This window comes from Leucoraja erinacea, chromosome 6 (genome assembly GCF_028641065.1).
Source record: "Leucoraja erinacea ecotype New England chromosome 6, Leri_hhj_1, whole genome shotgun sequence".
NCBI classification, from domain to species: domain Eukaryota; kingdom Metazoa; phylum Chordata; class Chondrichthyes; order Rajiformes; family Rajidae; genus Leucoraja; species Leucoraja erinaceus.
In genome coordinates this window covers 67,085,464-67,109,202 of record NC_073382.1, presented here as the reverse complement: position 1 = coordinate 67,109,202, position 23,739 = coordinate 67,085,464, and the positions used below count along the sequence as shown (strand labels likewise).

The 23,739-nt window shown below is 41.4% G+C and overlaps 1 protein-coding gene across 2 annotated transcripts in view; it reads right to left on the bottom strand.

The window, feature by feature from the left end:
- fat3a (FAT atypical cadherin 3a) overlaps positions 1-23,739 on the bottom strand; it is a 634,737-nt gene that overhangs the window by 59,450 nt on the left and 551,548 nt on the right. For both annotated transcript variants that reach the window (XM_055637275.1, XM_055637277.1), the window contains exons 15-19: positions 16,427-16,816; positions 15,319-15,533; positions 12,185-12,322; positions 8,035-8,178; positions 261-458 (exon numbers count right to left, since the gene is read on the bottom strand). In XM_055637275.1, coding sequence (XP_055493250.1) covers positions 261-458; positions 8,035-8,178; positions 12,185-12,322; positions 15,319-15,533; positions 16,427-16,816 — 1,085 coding nt within the window. The remainder of the gene's footprint in view (positions 1-260; positions 459-8,034; positions 8,179-12,184; positions 12,323-15,318; positions 15,534-16,426; positions 16,817-23,739) is intronic.

Here is a 23,739-nt window from a genome sequence, read left to right as displayed (position 1 = left end):
AACATCGCCCATTCCTTCTCTCCAGAGATGCTGCCTGTCCCACTGAGTTACTCCAGCATTTTGCGTCTATTTATTCAAATTATGTTGTTTTGAATAATGCACATCAATACATTTCAACTAATTGCAATGGAACCAAATATCAGCCCACTGGGATAATCGATCTGATCCACTCATTTCTAACCACTAACCATCCTTCCCAGAGATTCATATCCAAACTGCTCCTGGAATGGAACTGCCTTAATGCTGGCATAATAGCTCACCTGCACATGTAGATGGTACTCTGTTGTATCCTTCTGAGTAAATATAACTGCAGATCTCAGAACTCCTTCCTGATCTAAAACAAATTCCTTCCCCTCATTGCCAGCAAGAATAGTAAAAGCGAATGGAGGCCCATTGTGTGAGGAGTCCTTGTCCGTCACTGAAAGTTTCACGATACTGGTTTCCACAGGTTTATTTTCCTATAAGCACACAAGAGGGTAAAAACATTTCAATGTTATTGCTAATACATCATTAGAGAAAACAACAACGTCAACTTTCATCTTCATGCATTAAGAAAATTGGAAAGTACAGAACCTCACATTAATTTAAGTAAGTTGCAGTTTTCTAGTCTTCTAGAAGAAAGAGTTAATTATAGTAAGTGTACAAATACTCATTCACCGGTTTGCAAAGGGAATGACACACTTCTTGGTCATCTACATATTGTAAATCAATAAAGTGGCAGGCAATGTTATAATCAACATGTTCTCTCACACAACTCAAAGCAGTAGTTTTTACATGTCTTTAATCTGATGTATAAATAGTATAATTCATTATTATTGCCACACGTGAAGCTACAAGGTACTGTGTAAAGTTTTGTTTGCATGCGATCAAGTCAAAGAAAAGACTATGTATGAATACATGTAAGCAGTCCTGAGCTGCTTGGTTGCCTTATAATAGATATATGACATAATGCAGGGCATAGATAACATCAATAGCTACATAATTTCCCCAGGGTTGGGAAATCAAGAACTAGAGGGTATAGTTTAAGGTGAGAGGGGAAAGAGCTAATCGGAACCTGAGGGGCAGCTTTTTCACACAGAGGATTGTGTGTACACAGACCGAGCTGTCACAGAAAGTGGTGGAGGTGGGCACAATTATGACATTTAAAAGCATTTTATATGGTCACATGGATATGAAAGGTTTGGTCGATATGGGCCAGGCCAGACTGGGTTGGGTAACTTAGTCAGCAGATATGAATTAAGCCAAAGGCTCTGTTTCCATGCTGTATAGCTCTGTGACTCAATGTCAGTGCAACAGCAGAAAAACGCAATCTATTCGAAGACCCATTACTTGTACCTAGTTGGGAACTGATTTCCATTGAGTGTTAATTCACGTAGTGGTTTTTCCAAAGGTTGGGAGGTTTGTCTTGAAGTCAAGATTTCCATAATCCCTTGGTTTGAGAAATGGATGCTTTTGAAAATCAGTATATCAGTGAATGAAGAAGTCATGTAAAGGAAAACAACATGTTAAATGACTGGGGAAGGGAAAGGAAGGGAAGAGAATGTGTAGAATATTCTCACTATCAAAATCAATAGTTTCAGTCCTAGCCTCACATCACTAATATGATCAACAGCAAAAATTGTTTATAAAGGCTCTTCAACATGATAAAAATGTTCCAAGCTCTGGTGTGTAATAGGGTTAATAAAGACATTTTAATCTGTGCCATGTAGATAAATGCTAGCGATGGTTTGGACAGGAATAGATGTTAAAAAAGAATTAAAGCTGAAGAATGGCAGAGGGAAGGAAATACACATCCTAGACTTGGAAAACTGAAGGCATAACAGTCTATGCTGCATCAATACAATTCATGTATGAGCAATAGATCAAATTTTAACACAAGGTTGTATATTTTAAATCAAATGCTTTCTAACTGGAAGTGTTAGTTTCAGGGTGGGTTTGGATGCAGTTGACAGTGAAGCTCAAAGTTATGGGGGGAATGCTAGCAACATGGAGAAACCGTATGTGGAGGACACAAAGGCATGGGTGAGATGGGTTAAAAATACAGAAGAATCATCATTGAAACGGTCCGAGGAGACAAATACCTATATGATTCACGAAGGTCGTGCTAAAGATGGTGGTATAGAATAAAAGGTAATATCTTCTGCAATTAATGATCTTAAGCAAGATTTGAAATGGTTAGCAGTATAACCATATAACCATATAACAATTACAGCACGGAAACAGACCATCTCGGCCCTACAAGTCTGTGCTGAACAATTATTTTCCCTTAGTCCCACCTGCCTGCACTCATACCATAACCCTCCACTCCCTTCTCATCCATATGCCTATCCAATTTATTTTTAAATGATACCAACCAACCTGCCACCACCACTTCCACTGGAAGCTCATTCCACACCGCTACCACTCTCTGAGTAAAGAAGTTCCCCCTCATGTTACCCCTAAACTTCTGTCCCTTAATTCTGAAGTCATGTCCTCTTGTTTGAATCTTCCCTATTCTCAAAGGGAAAAGCTTGTCCACATCAACTCTGTCTATCCCTCTCATCATTTTAAAGACCTCTATCAAGTCCCCCCTTAACCTTCTGCGCTCCAGAGAATAAAGACCTAACTTATTCAACCTTTCTCTGTAACTTAGTTGTTGAAACCCAGGCAACATTCTAGTAAATCTCCTCTGTACTCTCTCTATTTTGTTGACATCCTTCCAATAATTGGGCGACCAAAATTGTACACCATACTCCAGATTTGGTCTCACCAATGCCTTGTACAATTTTAACATTACATCCCAGCTTCTATACTCAATGCTCTGATTTATAAAGGCTAGCATACCAAAAGCTTTCTTTACCACCCTGTCTATATGAGATTCCACCTTCAAGGAACTATGCACGGTTATTCCCAGATCCCTCTGTTCAACTGCATTCTTCAATTTACCATGTACGTCCTATTTTGATTTGTCCTGCCAAGGTGTAGCACCTCACATTTATCAGCATTAAACTCCATCTGCCATCTTTCAGCCCATTCTTCCAAATGGCCTAAATCACTCTGTAGACTTTGGAAATCCTCTTCATTATCCACAACACCCCCTATCTTGGTATCATCTGCATACTGACTAATCCAATTTACCACACCTTCATCCAGATCATTGATGTACATGACAAACAACAAAGGACCCAACACAGATCCCTGAGGCACCCCACTAGTCACCTGCCTCCAACCCGACAAACAGCCATCCACCATTACCCTCTGGCATCTCCCATTCGAGCCACTGTTGAATCCATCTTGCTACTCCTGCATTTATACCCAACAGTTGAACCTTCTTAACCAACCTTCCATGAGGAACATTGTCAAAGGCCTTACTAAAGTCCATATAGACAACATCCACTGCTTTACCCTCGTCAATTTCCCTAGTAACCTCTTCAAAAAATTCAAAAAGTTTAGTCAAACATGACCTTCCAGGCACAAATCCATGTTGACTTTTCCTAATCAGACCCTGTTTATCCAGATGCTTATATATATTATTTCTAAGTATCTTTTCCATTAATTTGCTCACCACTGAAGTCAAACTAACAGGTCTATAATTGCTAGGTTTACTCTTAGAACCCTTTTTAAACAATGGAACAACATGCGCAGTACGCCAATCCTCGGGGACTATTCCCGTTTCTAGTGACATTTGAAATATTTCTGTCATAGCCCCGGCTATTTCTACACTAACTTCCCTCAATGTCCAATGTCCAGTCAAATCAAATTCCAATTAAAACACAAAGTACTTATGCTATAATTCCAGGATAAGCGCTCAACTTAGAAAATCAAACCCAAAACCAAAGTATTATCCAACTAAATTCACCAACAATAAATGACTAATGCAAGAAAAAAAAAAACACCAGCTACCTACATATTATTTCTCTTTAAAAAAACGAATCCTGTAAATGCAAGTATATCATTGGGGTTATCGTGGGCACCTCCCTTCATTGGTGTTTCAATGAGTGAGGTACACCCCCCCCCCCCAATCAGGGCCATTATGGATGATAATGTGCTGTCACTGTGTGGAGATGCACTGGAAGAAAGCAAAGTTATTAAATTATGGTCTGGATTTCTTACATCAAAAATCACAAAACCTCTAAATATTGGTGAGGAACGTCACTTCCATTCTTTCTATGTGCAAGTAGCAGAGAAACAATTTGATTCTGCTGGCTCAGCCCATTACACTCACTCGTTTCTGAGCATGCCAAGCCTTCCAAAACTTGCCTTGCCTTCTATATAATTATAAGTCTAATCTTGACCACTTCCTGTTTGCGCTTTATATTGATTTTTAGAAAAAAGCGCTACCACGTATGGCTGTGATTTTTGGCCATCCTACTCTTCCGCTCATCAGTTGCCGAGGACTTTTTCAATCGATGAAAAATAAAAGAATTATTAGTGTTTAAAAAATGTTGAGATTCTCTCTCCTGTCAATCACGGTATGAAGGCCACGCCCCTTCTGGTGGGAGGGGGGAGGGACTATAAAATCCAGAAGTGTGGCCATTGCTCAGTCTCTGCAAGATGGAGGAGGGAGAGGTCACGACTCGCTGTCTTTAGTGGCCTTGCAGCCTGCTTGAAATGGTATGAAACTGCACTTGAATTTGTTGCCCTTGCACCCTGCTAGAAGTGGTAAGAAACCACACTTGAATTTGGTGGCCTTGCACCCTGCTTGAAATAGAAATTCAAGGAATAGCCATGAGTCCACCAGCCGTGAGTGAGTGAGCTGCCAGCACAACAGGCTTGAGTGATTGAGCCGCCAGCCCAAGAATCCATTTGGCACACAATGTCCATACTAGCACTCTGGAAACCAGTCCCTTCAGCACACAACACCCATACTAGCGCTGCAGGAAGCCCCCCCCCCCTCCCCCCTGTCCACCAATGTTGGAATATTGCGTTGGGGGACCAGCCCTCCCGTGTGATGCTGGGACCCAACAGGTCCCACTTAGTCTAGTATAAATATATAAATGATGTGTAGGAAGGAACTGCAGATGCTGGTTTACAGCGAAGATTAACACAAAATGCTGGAATAACTCAGTGGGACAGCCGGCATTTCTGCACAGAAGGAATGGGTGACGTTTCGGGCCTCAATCCAAAATGTCACCCATTCCTTCCATCCGGAGATGCTGCCTGTCCTGCTGAGTTACTTCAGCATTTGTGAATATATAAAGGATGTTTGGTTAAGAAAGAACTGCAGATGCTGGAAAAATTGAAGGTTGACAAAAATGCTGGAGATACTCAGCGGGTGAGGCAGCAACTATGGAGCGAAGGAATAGGTGACATTTCAGTTCGATGCTGGAAGAGGTCTAAAGAAGGGTCTCGACCCGAAACATCACCTATTCCTTCGCTCCATAGATGCTGCCTCACCCGCTAAGTTTCTCCATAATTTTTATCTACCAAGGATGCTTGGTTGATCGGGAAGAATGGCATATGAAAAGCAAATTCTGCTAAAACTTCTAAAAATCTAAGTGTGCTGATTTCCAAGAAAAGTAGGAGAAAGATGGGATGATTGACCGCGACAGGTGACTGGGAGCAGAAAATGGAGGCACCTGTGGATGCCTTGCCAGAGAAATAAGGCAGATGGACAACATCAGTCTGTGTGGGCTGATATGTGAGCTGAGGAAGGAAAGCAACAGCCAAGCTGGGAACCTTCCTCTTGTTTTTGCCTCATCCTGCAATATAATGAACTAGCCCTCTTCACCCGAGTCTATAATGGTTTCAGTATAGGGCCTGTCCCACTTAGGCAATTTTTCAACAGACTGCCGGCGACTGTCAGAGTGGAACACACACACACACAAACACATTGCAGGTGGGGGACAGGGCAAGTGTGGGGAGTGCTGTCTGAAATTCACACGGTGCAAAGCCAAGGTGATACAGACACACACCGCGATGAACAGGAAGGTTGGCACTGTAATAAAGACGGCTAAAGCACAGTGTACGGTAAGTCCTTTAAAAGAGGGAGAGAGGGGGGAGAAGGAGTGGAGACAACTTTTAAAAAGCCAGACAACTTTTAAGAAGCCAGAGATACACGGCTGTGAAGCTTGGCGGACATTTAACATTACCAGTCGGTTATCCTTGGTTCTGAAAACAGCTGCTTACGTTTATTTCCCCCAATGAGCCAATGAAATACACCTGCCAGCACCGGCTACAACCTGCAAGAACCTATGAAAACCTTTGATCTCCTGACAACCCACTAGGACCTCCTTGTGACCCACCTACGGCACGAGAATTCTCGCTACTCTCCGTGGCGGCTTCATTCTAGTCACCGCTAATTGTTCGACCATAATGAGGCTGCGACTAATTTCCAGAATGCCGGAACTCCTCAAGACCATGAAGGTGCCTCCCCGGCGAACATGTGGCGACTGCATAGTCTCCTGCAGTCTCCTAAAAAGTCGCTTAAGTGAGACAGGCCCATATGACTCCCAGTGCCACAACATGGGCAGATTAGGAGGCAGAATTAAACCTAGCAAGATGTCGCTGGTATGATGGCCCTCCCTCTCTCTGCCCCCCTCTATCTGCCCTCTCTCTCTCTGCCCTCCATCTCTCTGCCCTCCATCTCTCTGCCCTCCCTCTCTCTCTCTCTGCCCTCTCTCTGCCCTCCCTCTCTTTGCCCTCCCTCTCTCTGCCCTCCCTCTCTCTGCCCTCCATCTCTCTGCCCTCCCTCTCTCTGCCCTCTCTCTCTCTGCCCACCCTCTCTCTGCCCTCTCTCTCTCTCTGCCCTCTCTCTCTCTCTCTGCCCCCTCCCTCTCTAGCCACACCAGCAAGTTGGGGGTATGCGTGAGTAGATAGGGCGGGGCTGGGGTAAAAGGAACGAATGAATAATATTAATATAATATCACGGGGGGTGGTTAGTGTGTGTGTGACACCGCAGGCCGCCAAACACACACACACACTCACACTTTCCAGGCACTCACCATACTGTGTAAAGCACTTGCCTTGCGCACATCTCCTTTAAACTTCCCCCTCTCACTTTTAAGCTCTAATCTGACATTTCCAGCCTGGGAAAAAGATTCTGTGTTCACCCTGTTTATGCCCCTCATTGCTCCTCCTCTGGCATACCACCTAGCCTCGCCTCCTGCTCCCGATCTGGCCAACCAACATTCCCACCAACACCTCCCATTTGGCAGCATCAAATACAATATATAAAGTCAAGAAATCCAAAAATCAGGAGTTTGACAATAGACAATAGCAGATGATTGATCTAGTCTAGTTCAGAAGGTAACTAGAGTTGGTAAAATCACTACATGCTAAAAATCTGGAACAAGAACAGAAGTGGTTGTAAACTGACCAGATTGAGGTTTTCATGTTAGGTGTGGAGGCAGAAAGAACGAGGACAAATGAAACAGATATTGCTGAAGGGGCAGTTCATCTTTTGTACTGTTAATTACCTATATAGGCTTTCAGTCGTAACAATCCCATCAATGAACTGGACATTCCAGAAGCATGATTTGGAAGCAACAGAAATTTAGCAAAATGTCTCAAGGCATGGAACATTTACTAGCTCAGATTATTTCCTAAAACAAAGCATTATTACTGCTTTATTCTGAAGCAGCAATAATGTAGGAAACTTAAATTACTTTAGACTTTAGAGATACAGCGTAGAAACAGGCCCTTCAGCCCACCGAGTCCACGCTGGCCAGAGATCACCCTGTACAGTAGCATTGTCCTACACACTAGGGACAATTTACAAAAGCCAATTAACCTACAAACATAAATGTCTTTGGAGTGTGAGAGGAAACCAGAGCACCCAGAGGAAACCCACACAGTCACAGGGAGGATGTGCAAACTCTGTACAGACAGCACCCGTAGTTAGGATCAATCCCAAGACTCTGGCGCAGTAAGTCAGCAACTCTACTACTGTGTCACCGTGCTGCCCTAATAGTTGAAATTGATTCAACATTTCTCAAGGGAAGTGAAAATGGCACTATATATGCATTCTACAAATTATAATGTGGATTTTAAATCAATTTAGTTGTACAAAGATGTGTCAGAAATAAACTTGAATGAGTCATTTTGGGGATTTACCTGGATGACAGCTGAATAATTTGCTGGGATAAAATCAGGAGGATTATCGTTAATGTCTGAGACGTCAATATTCACGGTAACAGTGGATGACATGGATGGTGTTCCGCTGTCTTCAGCTTGCACAATTAATGAATATCCAGACACCTGTTGAAATAATTACACAGGCATTAAAGAATTATTCATCGTCTTTTCAACTATTCAAAAATATTCTCCTGAAAGAAGTTGCATTGTAAAATTTCATGTAAAATTCTCATGTGTGCTATGTTGAACACAAATACAATCTCACAAAATACTGTACTAATCATATACTGCAATAAGTGGTTTAATTAGCACAGGTAATCACTAAAACATAATGCTAATTCTACAGTTCCCTCATCTGAAGGCAAAGGTCCATGTTAATGGAAAGACAAGATACAGAAACACGGGCCTGAAATCCCATCATGTAGCACCATAACTCTATTTATCACGCGGTGGAATATTATCAAAAATGAAATTGCTAAATTCAATCTGGTATTTTGTACCAGTGGCTCACTCTGAAAATCTGTTGCAGATCCTCTGTACATATGATACATACTTGCATGGAGGCCATTGGATATGTACAATAACATGAAACTGTATGCAACATGTGGGTCTTACACACTGAAGCATTAGATGCGCGACAAGGTGGACATTATGTGTTCCACTGCCATTGAATGTGAGGAGTTTGTTGTCTTTGGGAAGGAACTCCTTAAAGTGGTTTTCTTACTGTTCACTCACCCCCCCCCCCCCCCCTCTCATAGGGGATGTTCTCAAAACTCCAAATTCCTCCCAACCTGAATCCCGATGAATTCTTCGTGAAACCCCATCTCCAACTCTGTCTCTGACTGCTTCACCCCCATCCCTGTAGGAGTCCAAAGAGAACTTCTCCTTGCAAGTCCTATCTTTTGGCAACTGATCAGCTCGTTCTGGAGCCTAACCTTTGATTACTTCCTTATGAGACACCCACCATTAAGCCTTGACCAGTATGAGCCTAACCTCCAAACCCTTTCCCATCATCAAATCAACCAATCTCAGGTAATGGAGGAAAGGAAACAATGAACCCGACTTCTACTTTAAGAGTTCTAACTTCTTCTTGCTTCTCACTTAAAGGCATCACTTCTGTTATTCCCTGCACAAATGTGACACAGAAGTGTCGATGAGAACACAAGGGACCAAGTACCACTGAAATTCCTGGAGTATTACATAGGTCACTATTGGCTGTTATGAAAGGCAGAGGTGAACTCAAGAGGTGCAACCACAATAGAAGTAAAGTACCATTACAGAGGAAGTGTGCTTTGTAGATTCTTGAATCCTTCAATTCTGACCTTTTATCTAGCATTAAACTGGACTTTATCTTGCACTAAGCATCATTCCCTTTATCATCTATCTGTTCACTGTGATGGCTCAATTGTAATCATGTATTGTCTTTCCACTGGCTGGTTAGCATTGAACAAAAGCTTTTCACTGTAGCTCAGTACATGTAACAATAAAATAAACTCAAACTCAATCTGTCATGTTTATTGGTTCATCAAAAGTTTGGTCTTAATCTATGACACAATTTTGTTGGCATTTTCTTGTTCTGTCCCAGTGTATGATTCACTGCTTGATGCTCCAGGTGAACCAGGTTTTACACTGGCATGGTGAGACACTCTTCCTTGTCATGCCTGCCACTGGCAGCTTGCTGCACGCACTCGATAGGCCCAACCCAAGAAAATATATCAGGCCTGAGCTGGATATAGAGCAAAGGCTAAATGCACTACCTCTCTAAAATACCATTACAAAGCAATGTTTTCCTCTTCCCAACACCCCTACTGTTGATTACATAACTGACTCAAGCCAATTCAAACCACACACATATATGTTTCTCTTGCCCTACTAACACCAGTAGAACTAAACGCAAAGTGCTGGCGTAACTCAGCGGGTCAGGCAGCATCTGTGGAGAGAATGCTTTGGCGATGTTTCGGCCCATAAGGTCAAAAGTGTCAGGAGTAGAATTAGGCCATTCAGCCCATCAAACCTACTCCACCATTCAATCATGGCTGATCTATCTTTCTCTCCTAACCCCATTCTCCTGCCTTCTCCCCATAACTGACACCTCGGGACCCTTCATCAGTCTGAAGGTTATGTGGTGAATTGGTCCAGCAACTCTTCAGTTTAAAACATCACCTATCCATTCCCTCCACAGATGCTGCCTGACCCGCTGAATTCCTTCAGCACTTTGTGTTTTGCTCAAGGTTCCAGCATCTGCAGCTCATTGTAAAACCAATAGGAACTCTCTCCTTGGTCAGATAAAAATAACATTAGCCAATTGGCCTGATGTAGCTACACAACTCCCAGTTGTACATTGAAACAGTGGTGTGCTGCTGACCACAACCTCTCTATCCCAAATGTGCCCCATTGATCACTATTGATAAGCACTCGCGAATTCAGAACCTGCAGCTTGTGATGGCTAATAATCGAAGTTGCTGAACCAACTCACCACGTAACCTTTAAAGATGCTGCATACATTTCCAGGCTCGAAAATGACTTGAAGTTTATTGATCATAAGAAAAAAAGTTTCAACAAAATCTTATTGGAAGTAAAACAATTATTATAGTTTTGAAGTTTGTTGCAATAAAATGGTCTACATAAATCAAAGGTAGTAGTTTGAAATATAAAAAATAGAGATAAAAGATCAGATTATATATTTAACTAAATATAATTGCATTTGACATTTGTATTTTGTATTCCACTATGTAACCCATTTTGCTGCCTCTTCATTAAATGTGATTTATATAATCTTGAAATATATTTTCATGCATTTTTGTTTGCACAGCAATTTCATTTCTCCATTACTCAAATCCACTTAAATTATTTACATCAATATATTTTTGGAGGAGATCTTAGAATGCCCAATGGCTTATTTATGATTTTCCCATTAGGTAAACCACATAGAACTATAATGCATCAAGAAAGCAACATTTTGCAGCAAACATTTGATTGTAATTTCCCTGTAAGTTATCCAGTAGACAACTGCAGAATGTTGTTTGAACCCCAGCTAAGTTCATGTAATGGAACACAAACTTAGCGTCAAATCTGAAATCAATCAGTGACTCCACCATGTCTCACTTTTTAACTGAGTGGAACATTAAGTCGAAATGTTATTGTGCAGAATTCTGAATTTCCACTTGCCTCTCTTGTTCTAACTTCCTTCCTTCAAAGTGCAGCACCCAATCACTTAGAAACTACCCTGATAATGTCATCAAACCCATTGAGGAATGCACTGCTTCCCTGGTCCAGCAAACTGACCGGTATCTCCGAGAGGCCAGACTTCAACTCTCAGACCTCCCTTTGGATCACAAGCCCACCATCGAAAATCAAGCCCTGGTCTCCCAGACATTCATTATCTAATTTCTTAAGTGATGTTCCCTCCAAAGTATTTCCAGGTGAAGGAGCAATTCACTTGAACATTCAATCTCGGGACCATCTTTTGTTTTTTTGCACAATAGTCCCCTCTAGAATGGAGATGCCAAATGCAGATTGACTAATCACTTTGTTGAGCATCTTAATTACCCATATGGGTGAATCTAAGCTACCTGATGCCTGCCTCTTTTAACTTTTTATCCCCATCCCATTCTGACCTCTCAGTCTATTTCCTCCTGTACTATCAGAATCTTGAAGACCAGCACATCATCTTTCATCCAGGCACTTTGCAGCCTTCCGGATTCAATACCAAATTCTAAAAATTCTGGGAACTTGACAAACTTTTTTTCCCTCTGCAAGTGGAGGATATACCCAACTTGACCTGCCAGGCCTATCACCATGCCCTGCATATTGCAAATACAAGTTATTTTAGCCTATGTTCTCACCCTCGAATTACTCCTATTCACCATTGAGCAGATACTCTTGCTTATAGCTCATCTCCATGCTCAACCCTGGTTTTATCCTGTCAGAGACATCCCCCAATTCCACTCTCCATTCAGCTTAGTGTTGTTTTTTTCTCTTTCCCAATTCAGAACGTTAGCTGTTTCCCTTCCCACAGATGCAACCTGATCTGCTGCACATTTCCACCATTTTCTGTTTTTACTTCTGACACATTACAGGAGAACAATTCAGACTGTTCAAAAAAAGTCCTTGTTCAATCTTTTCTTACTTTTTCTCGATCAAGTCGTTCTTTGATTTCGATTAAACCTGTGATTGGATTGATGCTGAAGTAATGGCCCAGATTGCCATTCACAATGGAGAAACGAATCTGTGCATTAGCTTGACTGTCGCAGTCCTCTGCCAACACCTGTTAAATCAAATTCACTGTTAATATTGAATAATGCAATCGATAAGCAGATCTTATTTTGTGTTAAACTTTGGAAAGAACCGATAGAAGAGTCAGCTCTGCGATCAAAATATCAGGGCCCTGTGAACAAATATTTCCTGTTAATGTGTTTATATTTAGCAATAACAATTTCCATTTATTTAACATCTCTAAAGGGGCTGTCCCACTTGGGCGACCTAATTGGCGAGTTTAGAAGAGTTTGAAAAAATGACATGTTGAAGACCTCCTTCTACTATGTTGAAGATCAGCTACGACTAGCTACGACTAACTTCGAGAAAATTGGACATCGAATAGTAGAGAGTGAAGACGACCTCCTTCGATCTCCTTCTACCTGCCTTCGACTATGATGAAGACTATCTATGACTACCTTCGACTACCCTCGATTACCTATGACTAACATGACGACCTACTACGACTAAACCTACGAGTAAAAAAAGTATCAATTTTTTCCATGGCGACCTTTTTTTACTCACGGGCATTTTTAACATATTGAAAAAAATGACGCGACCTAGCTGAGGCCTTGAGTACGCGGAGACCACTCTCGAGCATGAAAGAGAGTTACGAAGGCCTCCTACGACCTCGTGTCGACCATGCTGCAAATATGAGTCAAGGTCAAACTCGCCAGAACTCGCGGATTAGGTCGCCCAAGTGGGACAGGCCCTTTACTGAGCAGAACATCTCAAGGATAAAACCCAGGCTAAAAGAGAACATGAAACTGGTCAAGATTGACTTGAGATAAGATCAAAGACATTTTAACTGGAACATTTTGAAGAGGGTTTGGAAGATGAGGGAAGATGTCGTCTGTGCATCTGGTGGTGCATAAAAAGGATGGGAGGGGCAACACAAATGACCCCTCCACTACGCAAGTTAAGCAGCTGGATAGGAAACTCAAGAACCTGGATTTGCACACTTGGTCTGAAGGATACAATGTTGCACAGAGGAAAAGTTAATATATAGTTGAACTTTTCCCATATAGTCAATTACATATTAATGGGGCTTTCTCACGGGGCGACTTGATGCAAGATGTAACCAGAGTGAAGTGGTCGTGGTCTAGCACGATATCACACGATATAACGGGGGGTAGATAAAGAGTTCCCACGGGTACTCGGCATTTCTGTTATTTGTGCGAGTGACTTGTCCGTCTCCCGAGCTTTCCCGTTAAATCTTGAATGACATTGTGAACTGTGAAGTGTTGTTAAATCATCAAGTGGCACAAATTATGTAACTTTTTTTTCCACACACTATAAATATCCTCCCTTGGTTGAATTGGCTCATTTGGAGACATGCCTTTACTAAGTAGTCTCGAGTACAGGATGGTGGTGTTTTTCATTGACGCGCTATATGCAGCAGCCCTCTATGTGAATCGAGGACGCTGCGTGAAGGCAGAAGGGTGAGATTAATTAATCTCCCTGCTCCCTGCTTCAAGGAGCCCACAGGCAGTGTTATCTGTGGCATCTCCTGTTGCCTCTCCACCTGTCTCTCTTGCTGTGTCTCCTCCTCATTCTCCTGCATGGCAAAAACCTTTCTGACATGCTTTACCCTCTTTCTTTGAGCTTTTCTGGGAGCCATCTCTGCAAGTGTTCCAGTGAAAAAGATTCTCCAACAATGACAATAAGGTGGGACGTCCTCGATGGACACATGTTCCATTGGCGATATTCAGACCACCTTTTTTACTCACCTTCTGTCCCCTCTGTCCAGCTTCCGGGTTCACCGTTCGCAGGAGTTCCCACGGTAAACGCAAGAGTTATTACGGATATCGCACTGGCCACTACGTCCATATAATGTTTCATGTTCAACCACAAGTGTACAAGTCACTCTTGGAGAAATTCAAGCTTGCTTGAATTTTCTCCCAAGTCAACAAGTTACACAAGTACCTGCCGTTGGCGCCACGGTGGTCCACGAATGCCGTACGGTTATCGTACGAGGTTCCCACGATGTTCAACTCTGGTTACCGCTTACGTCAAGTCGCCCCGTGAGAAAGCCCCATAACTCAGCCAAAGAGGTGCAAGTAAATTCAATGGCTACTTTAAACTAACCCTTAATGCACGGCAATGATGTGAGAATCAAAGGAGGTTGATGGACGTGCATAAATGCAAATATATTACAGGCATACAGGGAAATACGGAGAGGAAGAGAAACTGGTACCTGGAAACTGGTGCGGGGCCAATGTACTGAATGGTGTCTTTCTCTGCTCTTTTGATCTAAATATGAAATATACTGTACAGCGCATTGTGATGGTTTATTTTTTTGTTTGCAAAGAATTTTTGTGCTGACCCAACTAATTGCAAAGAAGACCTAAGGGTGGATATAACTAGAAATGTCTGCTATTACAACAACACAAATCCAGGGGGAGTGATATTAGCATTTAATATTAGCATTTTAAAGCGTGCCTAACATGGTGTAAAAGCAACTGATACCACTGTCAGGGTGCTCAAACATGGCACATTAAAGGATGTAGTGGCTTAGGTATTGGAAGGGAGCAGTCTGATCTGCCAATAAAATTCATGCATCTTTCACAAATTGTGTTTTCTTTGTACTTGGTGGCACATGCTGCCGAAATGATAGGGCATTTGGCAAGACCTCAGAGAGCTTTAGAATGCCCCTGAACTGAAGTTTAACCGTTACACCATCACATGTCTCAACCCACATCAATCTGCATTAAAACATAATCCTCAGACTATGCAGAGCTATTGAAATGGTAAGAGAGAGATTCTGTTACATCTGACCCTCCCACCCACACCTTCCACGAAAGCTAATTTTACAATGGTTTCAATCTTGTTTCTACTATTTGTTTATTGCTACAGTACCTGATGGTAGCATTCTATGTTTCAATGCGTTGTACCTCCATATTTGCAACATTGTAATTAGCAATTTTCCTTTTTGTAACTTGTATGATCTTCGAGGATGTGTTATTCCTGTGAGGTTGAATTTTACTGTGTAAATAAAAACATACATACCAAAGCAATGGAATCTCCGATGGGTGCATCTTCACTGATAACCGAATTGTATATATTCCTGCTGAATTCTGGTGGGTTATCATTGACATCTATTACATTGACATTGACTGTAGTGACTGTGCTCAGTGAAGGAGAGCCTCCATCTCTGGCTTCAACCGTGAGATAGTAATCCTTACACGTTTCATAGTCAAGAAGCTCAATTACAGAAATAGTTCCTGCATTTAAAGAAGAATGAAAGAAAAACAAGCCTGAATCATACGAAAGAAAATATTCATTCCAAACAGATAATTTCATGTTGTTACCACAATGGCAACTGCGGTGTTTATTACTGGGACAATATGGGTTGAATTCATTTGAATGCCGCAGTATTAAAAAATAATACAGCAATATGCTTCTGCTCATTTTCCACAGTTTAAGATCATTTATGGACCTAATAGTTGTCCAATTCTGCCATGGACCCACATTCAACTAGAAACTCATGAACAGATGTAAAAGAGAATATCAGTGTCTTCATTTAATTACGTGGTTCATCCTACTTTGCTTCCATGCAATGGCAAATGCTTGAAAGCTAATTAGGATAATTTAACTAGAAGTTTACAGAAAATATGCGCAAAGAGAACATGATGGATACAACTAATCTTGGTTCTAAAAACCTCAATACGTATTTCCAATTAAAAGTTCTAAGCATTTTATTGAGAACATGATGTTAATTTTAAGAAAAGGTAATTGATCTTGCATGCTTCTTAATTATTTGCTGAATTTGCATTCATTCATATGAAATTGTGCCCCAACTTCTTAGCTAATGTAAAATGCCACTTTAAATGTAATACATACTTGTGTAGTTTTACTAATTATGTAAATGCAAGTCAATTATTTTCATGGTAACAATTAGAATATTCTAATGAACAGAAAAGTCCACAAAATATATATTTGTCCTGTGCAAAATGCCCTGGCTTTTCAAATGTTTGGCAAGTAAATTTCCCTCAATTATGGAATATATTTAATAGTTTAATGAAATCCCTGGCCACTAAATCAAAAGCATGTGATGGACTAGTGTAACATTAAACTGATACTTAATTCAGAGAAGAGGTGATTTCTTTTTTTTTACCTTTCCGAGGATCAATTCTGAATTTTCCATGTTCATTACCAGATCTAATATTGTAATTAATTTCTGCATTTGCACCAATGTCTTTGCTTGCTGCATAGACAGTCAGTATTTCAGTACCCGGGGCTACATCTTCAGGCACCGTGGTAAGATAGTCTCGTCTCCCAAAGACTGGCGGGTTATCGTTGATGTCCAGCACAATGATGGTGACTGTGGCAAAAGTTGAGAGTTTCCATGTTGCTCCTTGGTCAGTGGCTCTGACTGTGAGGTTGTACAATGCCTGTTGCTCTCTATCCAGCGCCTTTTCCAGGCTGATGATTCCAGAATATTTATCAATCGAAAAAAATCCATCAGCAGAGTCAACAAGAGTGTATTCCACATTTCTGTTTGGGCCTGTTTCCAAAACCAAAGATTATTTTAATCTGTTACTGAATTTCAACATGAATATTTTCACTAAAATATACTGTCAGCAAATAAATACCCATGGTTTAGATTTTCACACCATATTTAAAGTATTGTGCTCATAAAATAGATGATATACAATTATGTTTTCATATTTATTACTATATGAAATAGTTATTTTGAAACTTGAGTAACACATATCATTTCTGAGTTGTGGAAATTCTGAATTATTTATCCCCTTGCATGCTTCTCATTCAGCACTTGAGGTTCCCACAGCTGAAATTATAACACCAAATAATAACATCTAAGGGGAAGCTCCATAGAATAAACTCATTAACATTGACAGGAAATTACAGAACGGAAAATAAAACAGCCAACTTCAAACATTATTACAGAAACTCAATGGCTTTGGTTCAAAATTGTATGTGCAAGGAATTCATATTGAAATAGCTCATGCAGGACGAAGAGTCATTCTTAACTGAAGTCTAATGCAGCTTGTCATTCTACATTATATCATGCTATCTGTTACTTTTAGCAAAACGCTATTGCATGAATGGATATGGATATCTGATAGAAAGTATTTTTCTCTGTATATAATATTCAGCTGATCTCTTCTTTCTAATAATGAGTTTACGAAAATGGGTAAATAATTTAAATGGTCAGCTTTCTGCTTGCTGAAGGCCAATAACTGAGAGAAATATAAAATACAGCAGCATAAAATGAATAGTATGGAGATATTATACTTCACACCACATTGTGCAGTTGACATAGCAATTTCTTCCAGAGTGCCCCACCGAGTCCGCGCCGACCAGCGATCCCCACACATTAACATTGTCCTACACACACTAGGACTGATTCACAATTTTACAAAGCCAATCAACCAACAAATCTGTACGTCTTTGGAGTGTGGTAGGACTGGAGCACCCAGGGAGAATGTACAAACTCCATACAGACAGCAGCCAGAGTCAGGATCGAACCTTCAGGTTTAGGGTCTCTGGCACTGTAAGGCAGCAACTCTACCTCTGTGCAACCATGTGGTCTGTAACCTTACTTTAAGGAAATTAAAACCCTGAAATTATTGATTCCTGCATCATCATATCTATAGCACTGCCAAAAGCTTCATCAATTATTTTGACTTATCTCTTTTTCACGCCCCCCCCCACAACAGTCAGAAGGGTCTCAACCCGAAACATTGCCTACTCCTTTTCTCCATAGATGCTGCCTTACCCGCTGAGTTTCTCCTGCATTTTTTGTCTACTCTTGTCTTATCTACGTCACTGTTCTTCTGCTACATTTTTCTAAACCGGCCTTAGTACAATGCGTAGGAGGCAAGCAAACACTCAACACGGATCACCAGGCAACATTTAGAATCACCAGTGGACATTTGTGGATGCTATAAGTGCCCTTTGAGCTTTGAAGAGCCAGCTGCAGTATACATTCACGGTTGTGGAGTGAATTGCACAGAGAACCATAATGTTGCACTTATGCTAGAAGAGCAGAGCAAAGCAAAGACATTAATCAGCATGCATGATCCGACATCAGCATTGCTTTTTGTAAGCCCAACTCTCTAGCCACTAGATAGACACAAAAAGCTGGAGTTAGCAGTGGGCCAGGCAGCATCTCTGGAGGAAAGGAATAGGTGCCGTTTCAGGTTGGGTCATTTCGGGTCGAGACCCTTCCTCAGACACTATCCAGCCACTAGATTCTCTTAACCTCATGAAGCTGAATACGTTCAACATCAAGAAGGACCAGATTTCACACATGACATTCACAGGGATTATGCAGAATTTCAGGTTAGATGCTGGTTGGCATCCTCCAACTAGTCACAATTATATATATGTTTACTGTAGTTGCTTCGTGTTGCTGACAGCAATGACGAGTTGCCGCTGAAACAGATTTTGCTGACTGTGTTGCTTCTGCACAAAGCAGTTGCTCACAAACACAGGAACATTAGTCAACAGTATTCTTGCAATGTACCATTGCGGAGAGAATGAGCAGGCAACACACTGAATAAAAGGAGCTGCTGGTGGATGGAGAGGATGTGTGGGAGGGTGAGAAGCAATATCGGCTGTGATGGAAATAGAAACTAATCCCTAAACTTCAACATAGCTGCGCTTTCACCAGGATGTACTCAATGAAATTTGCTAACAATTCAATGCAGTCAAATCTTCAACTTGAAAACAAGTTATGGGCAGCATGTAACCATGGTAATGAACTAATATGCCAGGTGGAAGTTGGAGATATTTGCAAAATCTCAGAGCTTGCAAACTTTAGTTACACAAAGAAGTGTATCTGTTCAAAGAAGTGCTACCTGAAAGATTAGCAAGTGGGGGGCATTTGTGACATTGCTAAGATATTAGGCATCTTAGTATACAGAGCTAACGATTACCCATACATTGCTATATGGACACCTCACATCAATGCTACCCTATATGGAACTAAATAGGCTTCCACTCCCTCGAAGATTGTTAAGGGCTTGGACACGCTAGAGGCAGGAAACATGTTCCCGATGTTGGGGGAGTCCAAAACCAGGGGCCACAGTTTATGAATAAGGAGTAAGCCATTTAGAACGGAGACGAGGAAACACATTTTCTCACTGAGAGTGGTGAGTCTGTGGAATTCTCTTCCTCAGAGGACAGTTGAGGCAGGTTCTCTGGATGCTTTCAAGAGAGAGCTAGATAGGGCTCTTAAAAATAGCAGAGTCAGGGAATATGGGGTACTGATTGGGGATGATCAGCCATGATCACATTGAATGGCGGTGCTGGCTCGAAGGGCCGAATGGCCTACTCCTGCACCTATTGTCTATTGTCTATTTAGCTATGACTGGAATAGCACACAAGCCTTCACTTAATGCAGTAATCATAATGCATTTGTGTCGTGGCAATCTATCATGCCAATGCTTTTGAGCCACCAGAGCAATTCAAAAAGAGTACTGGATGAGAGGGGTTAATGACATATTATATTATACATCTACAATCTGGCCATAATGAAGGGTCAACACTTGCCAGGAGCCATATTGGGAACCACTGAAGAAGGAAAGGAAGTGGAAGAGGAGGAAAAAGAGAGGTGATGACAAATCAAATATCAACCCTCTATTTGTTTAGTCAGTGAAGGACTCAACTCCAACGATGTTATCACAATTCTAACTCTCCACACCAATATTCCCCACATTTTAAAATTCAAGGAATTGCAAATGCTAAAATCAGAGAAAAGGTGGAAGCTTTTGAATATTAGACAGCATCTGTAGACAGTTAAACAGAATAAATATTTTGCATTGATAACCCTGCATATGAACTGGAAAAGTGGGAGAACAATTCAAGGTTGCAAAGTGGTTGGCGCAGGGAGAGAAGGGACAGAAGAATAGCTTTGAAAGTGTTGCCAAGGTGAGCATGTTGTGCACAGTGCCGACAAGTTGCTAGAGTAATGAACGTAGTTGGATAAAGTTAAAACAAGGGGGCATATTCTGTGCAATGCAGGTCAGAGCTGTTGTGCAAACCAGAAAGAGAATGCTGGAAAAGCACAGCAGATCAAGCAATGTCTACGGAGAAAGAAAAACTGGGTTAACAATGCAGATGAATAAACTTTTGCAGCACTGGCAGATACTGACACATAAAAAGTGTCAGTATCTGAAATTGTTGAATTCAGTATCGAGTTAAGAAGGCTGCAACATGTCCAAACTGCTGATCCAGTTTCACAGATCGGTTTTGATCCTGACCTCGGGTTCGGTCTGTGTGAAGTTTGCACATTCTCCCTCTGACTGCGTGGGATTCCTCAGGGTACTCCTGTTTCCTCCCACATCCCAAAGATGTGTGGGTTTGTAGGTTAAATGGCCTCTGGAAATTGCCCCTTGTATGTAGGGAGTGGATGAGAAAATGGGATATCATAGAACTAGTGTGAACTGGTGATCGATGGTTGGCATGGCCTTGGTGGGCCGAAGGGGATGTTTCCATGTAGCTCTAAAAAAAAAAAGACACGTTGTTTCTCAGGCTTTATTTTATTGGTGTAGGTTAGGAGACCAACAGAGAGTTCACCATGGGAGAGGAATAGAGAATTAAAGTGAAAGGCATCTGGAAGTTCGGGGTTGTCCTTGGTAAATGAATACAGGTGAACAACAAAATAATCACCCAATATGCATTTAGTTTAACAATGTAGAAGATACTCCACTGTGCACACCAAATGTAGTCTACTAGATGGGACAAAGTGCAAATGAATGTTTGCTTCACTAAGAGACAAGGTAAAGAAGCAAGAGCTGTATCTCCTATGATTGTGTGGTTAGGTGGTTGACAGAGATGAGGCGGGACCATGGAGTCATGAAGGGATGGTCACTTTGGAAAAGTTGGAAGGCAAGGGAAATGGAAGGTACAGCTATGAATAAAGTCTTGTTGAATGTGATGGAAATCACAAAGCTTGATCCACTGCATGTAGAGAAGATGAGGACCAAGGGAAGTCTATCATTGTTCTCTTTGGGAGGTGGAGAGAAATAGATGAGATGCGCTTGAGGGATCTGTGATAGAGGAAGTCATGATACAAGAAGAAGAAAGACATCTCAGAGGTGCCTGTGTGGAATGCTTCATCATTAAAGCAAATACAGCAGAAGTGGGGGAACTGAGCGGATGGAATGGCATCTGAATGGGAGGCATGGTATGGTTGAGAGAGCTGTGGGGTCCGTGGCTTGTAATGAATATTATTCACTGTCCTGGGATGGAGACATAGAAATCCAAACCGATAAAGGAGGAGCCAGTGCACGGTGGAAGCTGACAGTAACATTTTTCAAGTTGCATACGAGTGCCAAAAGCAACACCAAAGTTGTCGATGTGCCTGAGAAAACGTTTAGGAGGGAGTCCAGCGTTGGACTGAAACAAGGATTGTTCAACTTATCTCACAATGACAATGAATCAGGCATAATTTAGGCCAATGTGTAGGAAGGAACCACAGATGCTGGTTTAAACCAAAGACACAAAAAGTTGGAGTAACTCAGCGGGACAGGCAACATCGCTGAAGAAGGGTCTCGACCCGAAACATTACCTATTTTTTTTCTCCAGAGATGTTGTCTCACGCTGCTGTCGTGAGAGTCTCTGTGCCAAATTCGCCCAGGTGACCGGCATGGATCAGGCTGCGGCTCGGTGCATCCTGGAGGACAACCAATGGCTGCTGGAAGTAAGTACCAAGCACTGGGTAGAAATGGTGGAAGATAGTGCACTTCAAATGGGGGTGGTTGGAGAAAGCACCCTGCTTGCCTGCTAGATTTTCACTTACTGTAACTGCAGGAAAAATGTTCCCAATGTTGGGGGAGTTCAGAACCAGGGGTCACAGTTTAAGAATAAAGGGTAGGCCATTTAGGACTGAGATGAAGACAAACTTTCTTCACGCAGAGAGTTGTGAATTTGTGGAGTTCTCTGCCACAGAAGGCAGTGCAGGCCAATTCACTGGATGTTTTTAAGAGAGAGTAACACTTAGTTCTTGGGGCTAATGAAATCAAGGGATATGAGGAAAAAACCCGAAAGAGATACTGATTTTAGATGAATAGCCATGATCATATTGAATGGCATTGCTGGCTCGTAGGGCTGAATGGCCTATTCCTGCACCTATTTTCTATGTTTCTCTGCTTGAGTATATGGCAATAAAACTCAATCGCTTGATTTTGAATCATTCATGCATGGTGGAGGTGTAATGTAGTCATAGAGTGATACAGTGTGAAAACAGGCCCTTCGGCGCAACTTGCCCACTCCCGCCAACATGTCCCAGCTACGCTACCTGCTTTTGGTCCATACCTCCAAACCTGCCCTATCCATGTATCAGTCTATCTGTTTCTTAAATGTTGGGATGGTCCCTGCCTCAACTACCTCCTCTGGCAGCTTGTTCCATACACCCACCACCCTTTGTGTGGAAAAGGTTACCCCTTAAAAAGTTACCTCTTAAAAATAATTAATACAAAAAACATTGAAATCATACATGCAAGGTGTCACGCTGTCTGTCATAACATACAGCCCGGATAAAGCTTCAGTTAAATATTGGGAAGATAGCACTATTGTCATTGGCCACTCAACTATTATGTTTGTTTACCTCACTGACTATTTCTAACCCCCCCCCCCCCAAATTCCTTTGACAGGTTGAATAGAAATATCCCCAATCTCGTTGTTTTATTAATTGAACACGTAGATGAACATCCTCAAGGAGTGTAATCAGATGGAAACGGATTCAGATGCGATATTTAAGAGCTTGTTCAAAGAAGTAGTGACAGAGATACTTGCAAGGAAATGTGTGAGGAGATTATTATTTGTCTTTAGTTTTAGCTTGAACCAGGACATCTGAAGATTCAAAGTTTAATATAGTAATTGTACTGATACTGACCACAACCAACCACGTAATGAATATAATCCATTCCGGAGGTTTGACTTTTATGATGCCATTTAAACTTCACTTGGATTTCAATCACTTCAATGTAAATGTAATTGGGGATGGGAAGCATTGGAACAAAAATGTGCCCTCGGTACATATTAACTGTAATATAATAATGTATGCATGTTGGTAAGTGCAATCAAAACAAAGATCTTTTTATCATGGTTGTTTTATGAATACCACAGAAAATATTATGTACTCTCAAGATCACATATAATAGAATAATATTGCTTAAATATATAATTATTGGACTTTGCATTTCGGAAAAGTCCCAGCTGAGAGGAAGACAGCAAAATACTGAAAATATTGGCGGTGAAAATAACTTCAGGACAGTTTGTTAGGAAAATGAAACAAATGGTAACAGAATACTTATACAGCTGAGTATAATTTTATGGATGATAAATTATGTTCAACCAATTGATGTCTTCTTTGACAAAGTAACTAGCATGTGAGATAACAAGGAAGCCAATGGATGTAGCAAATTTTGTTATAGATAATTTGGTCTGTGAAGTGCC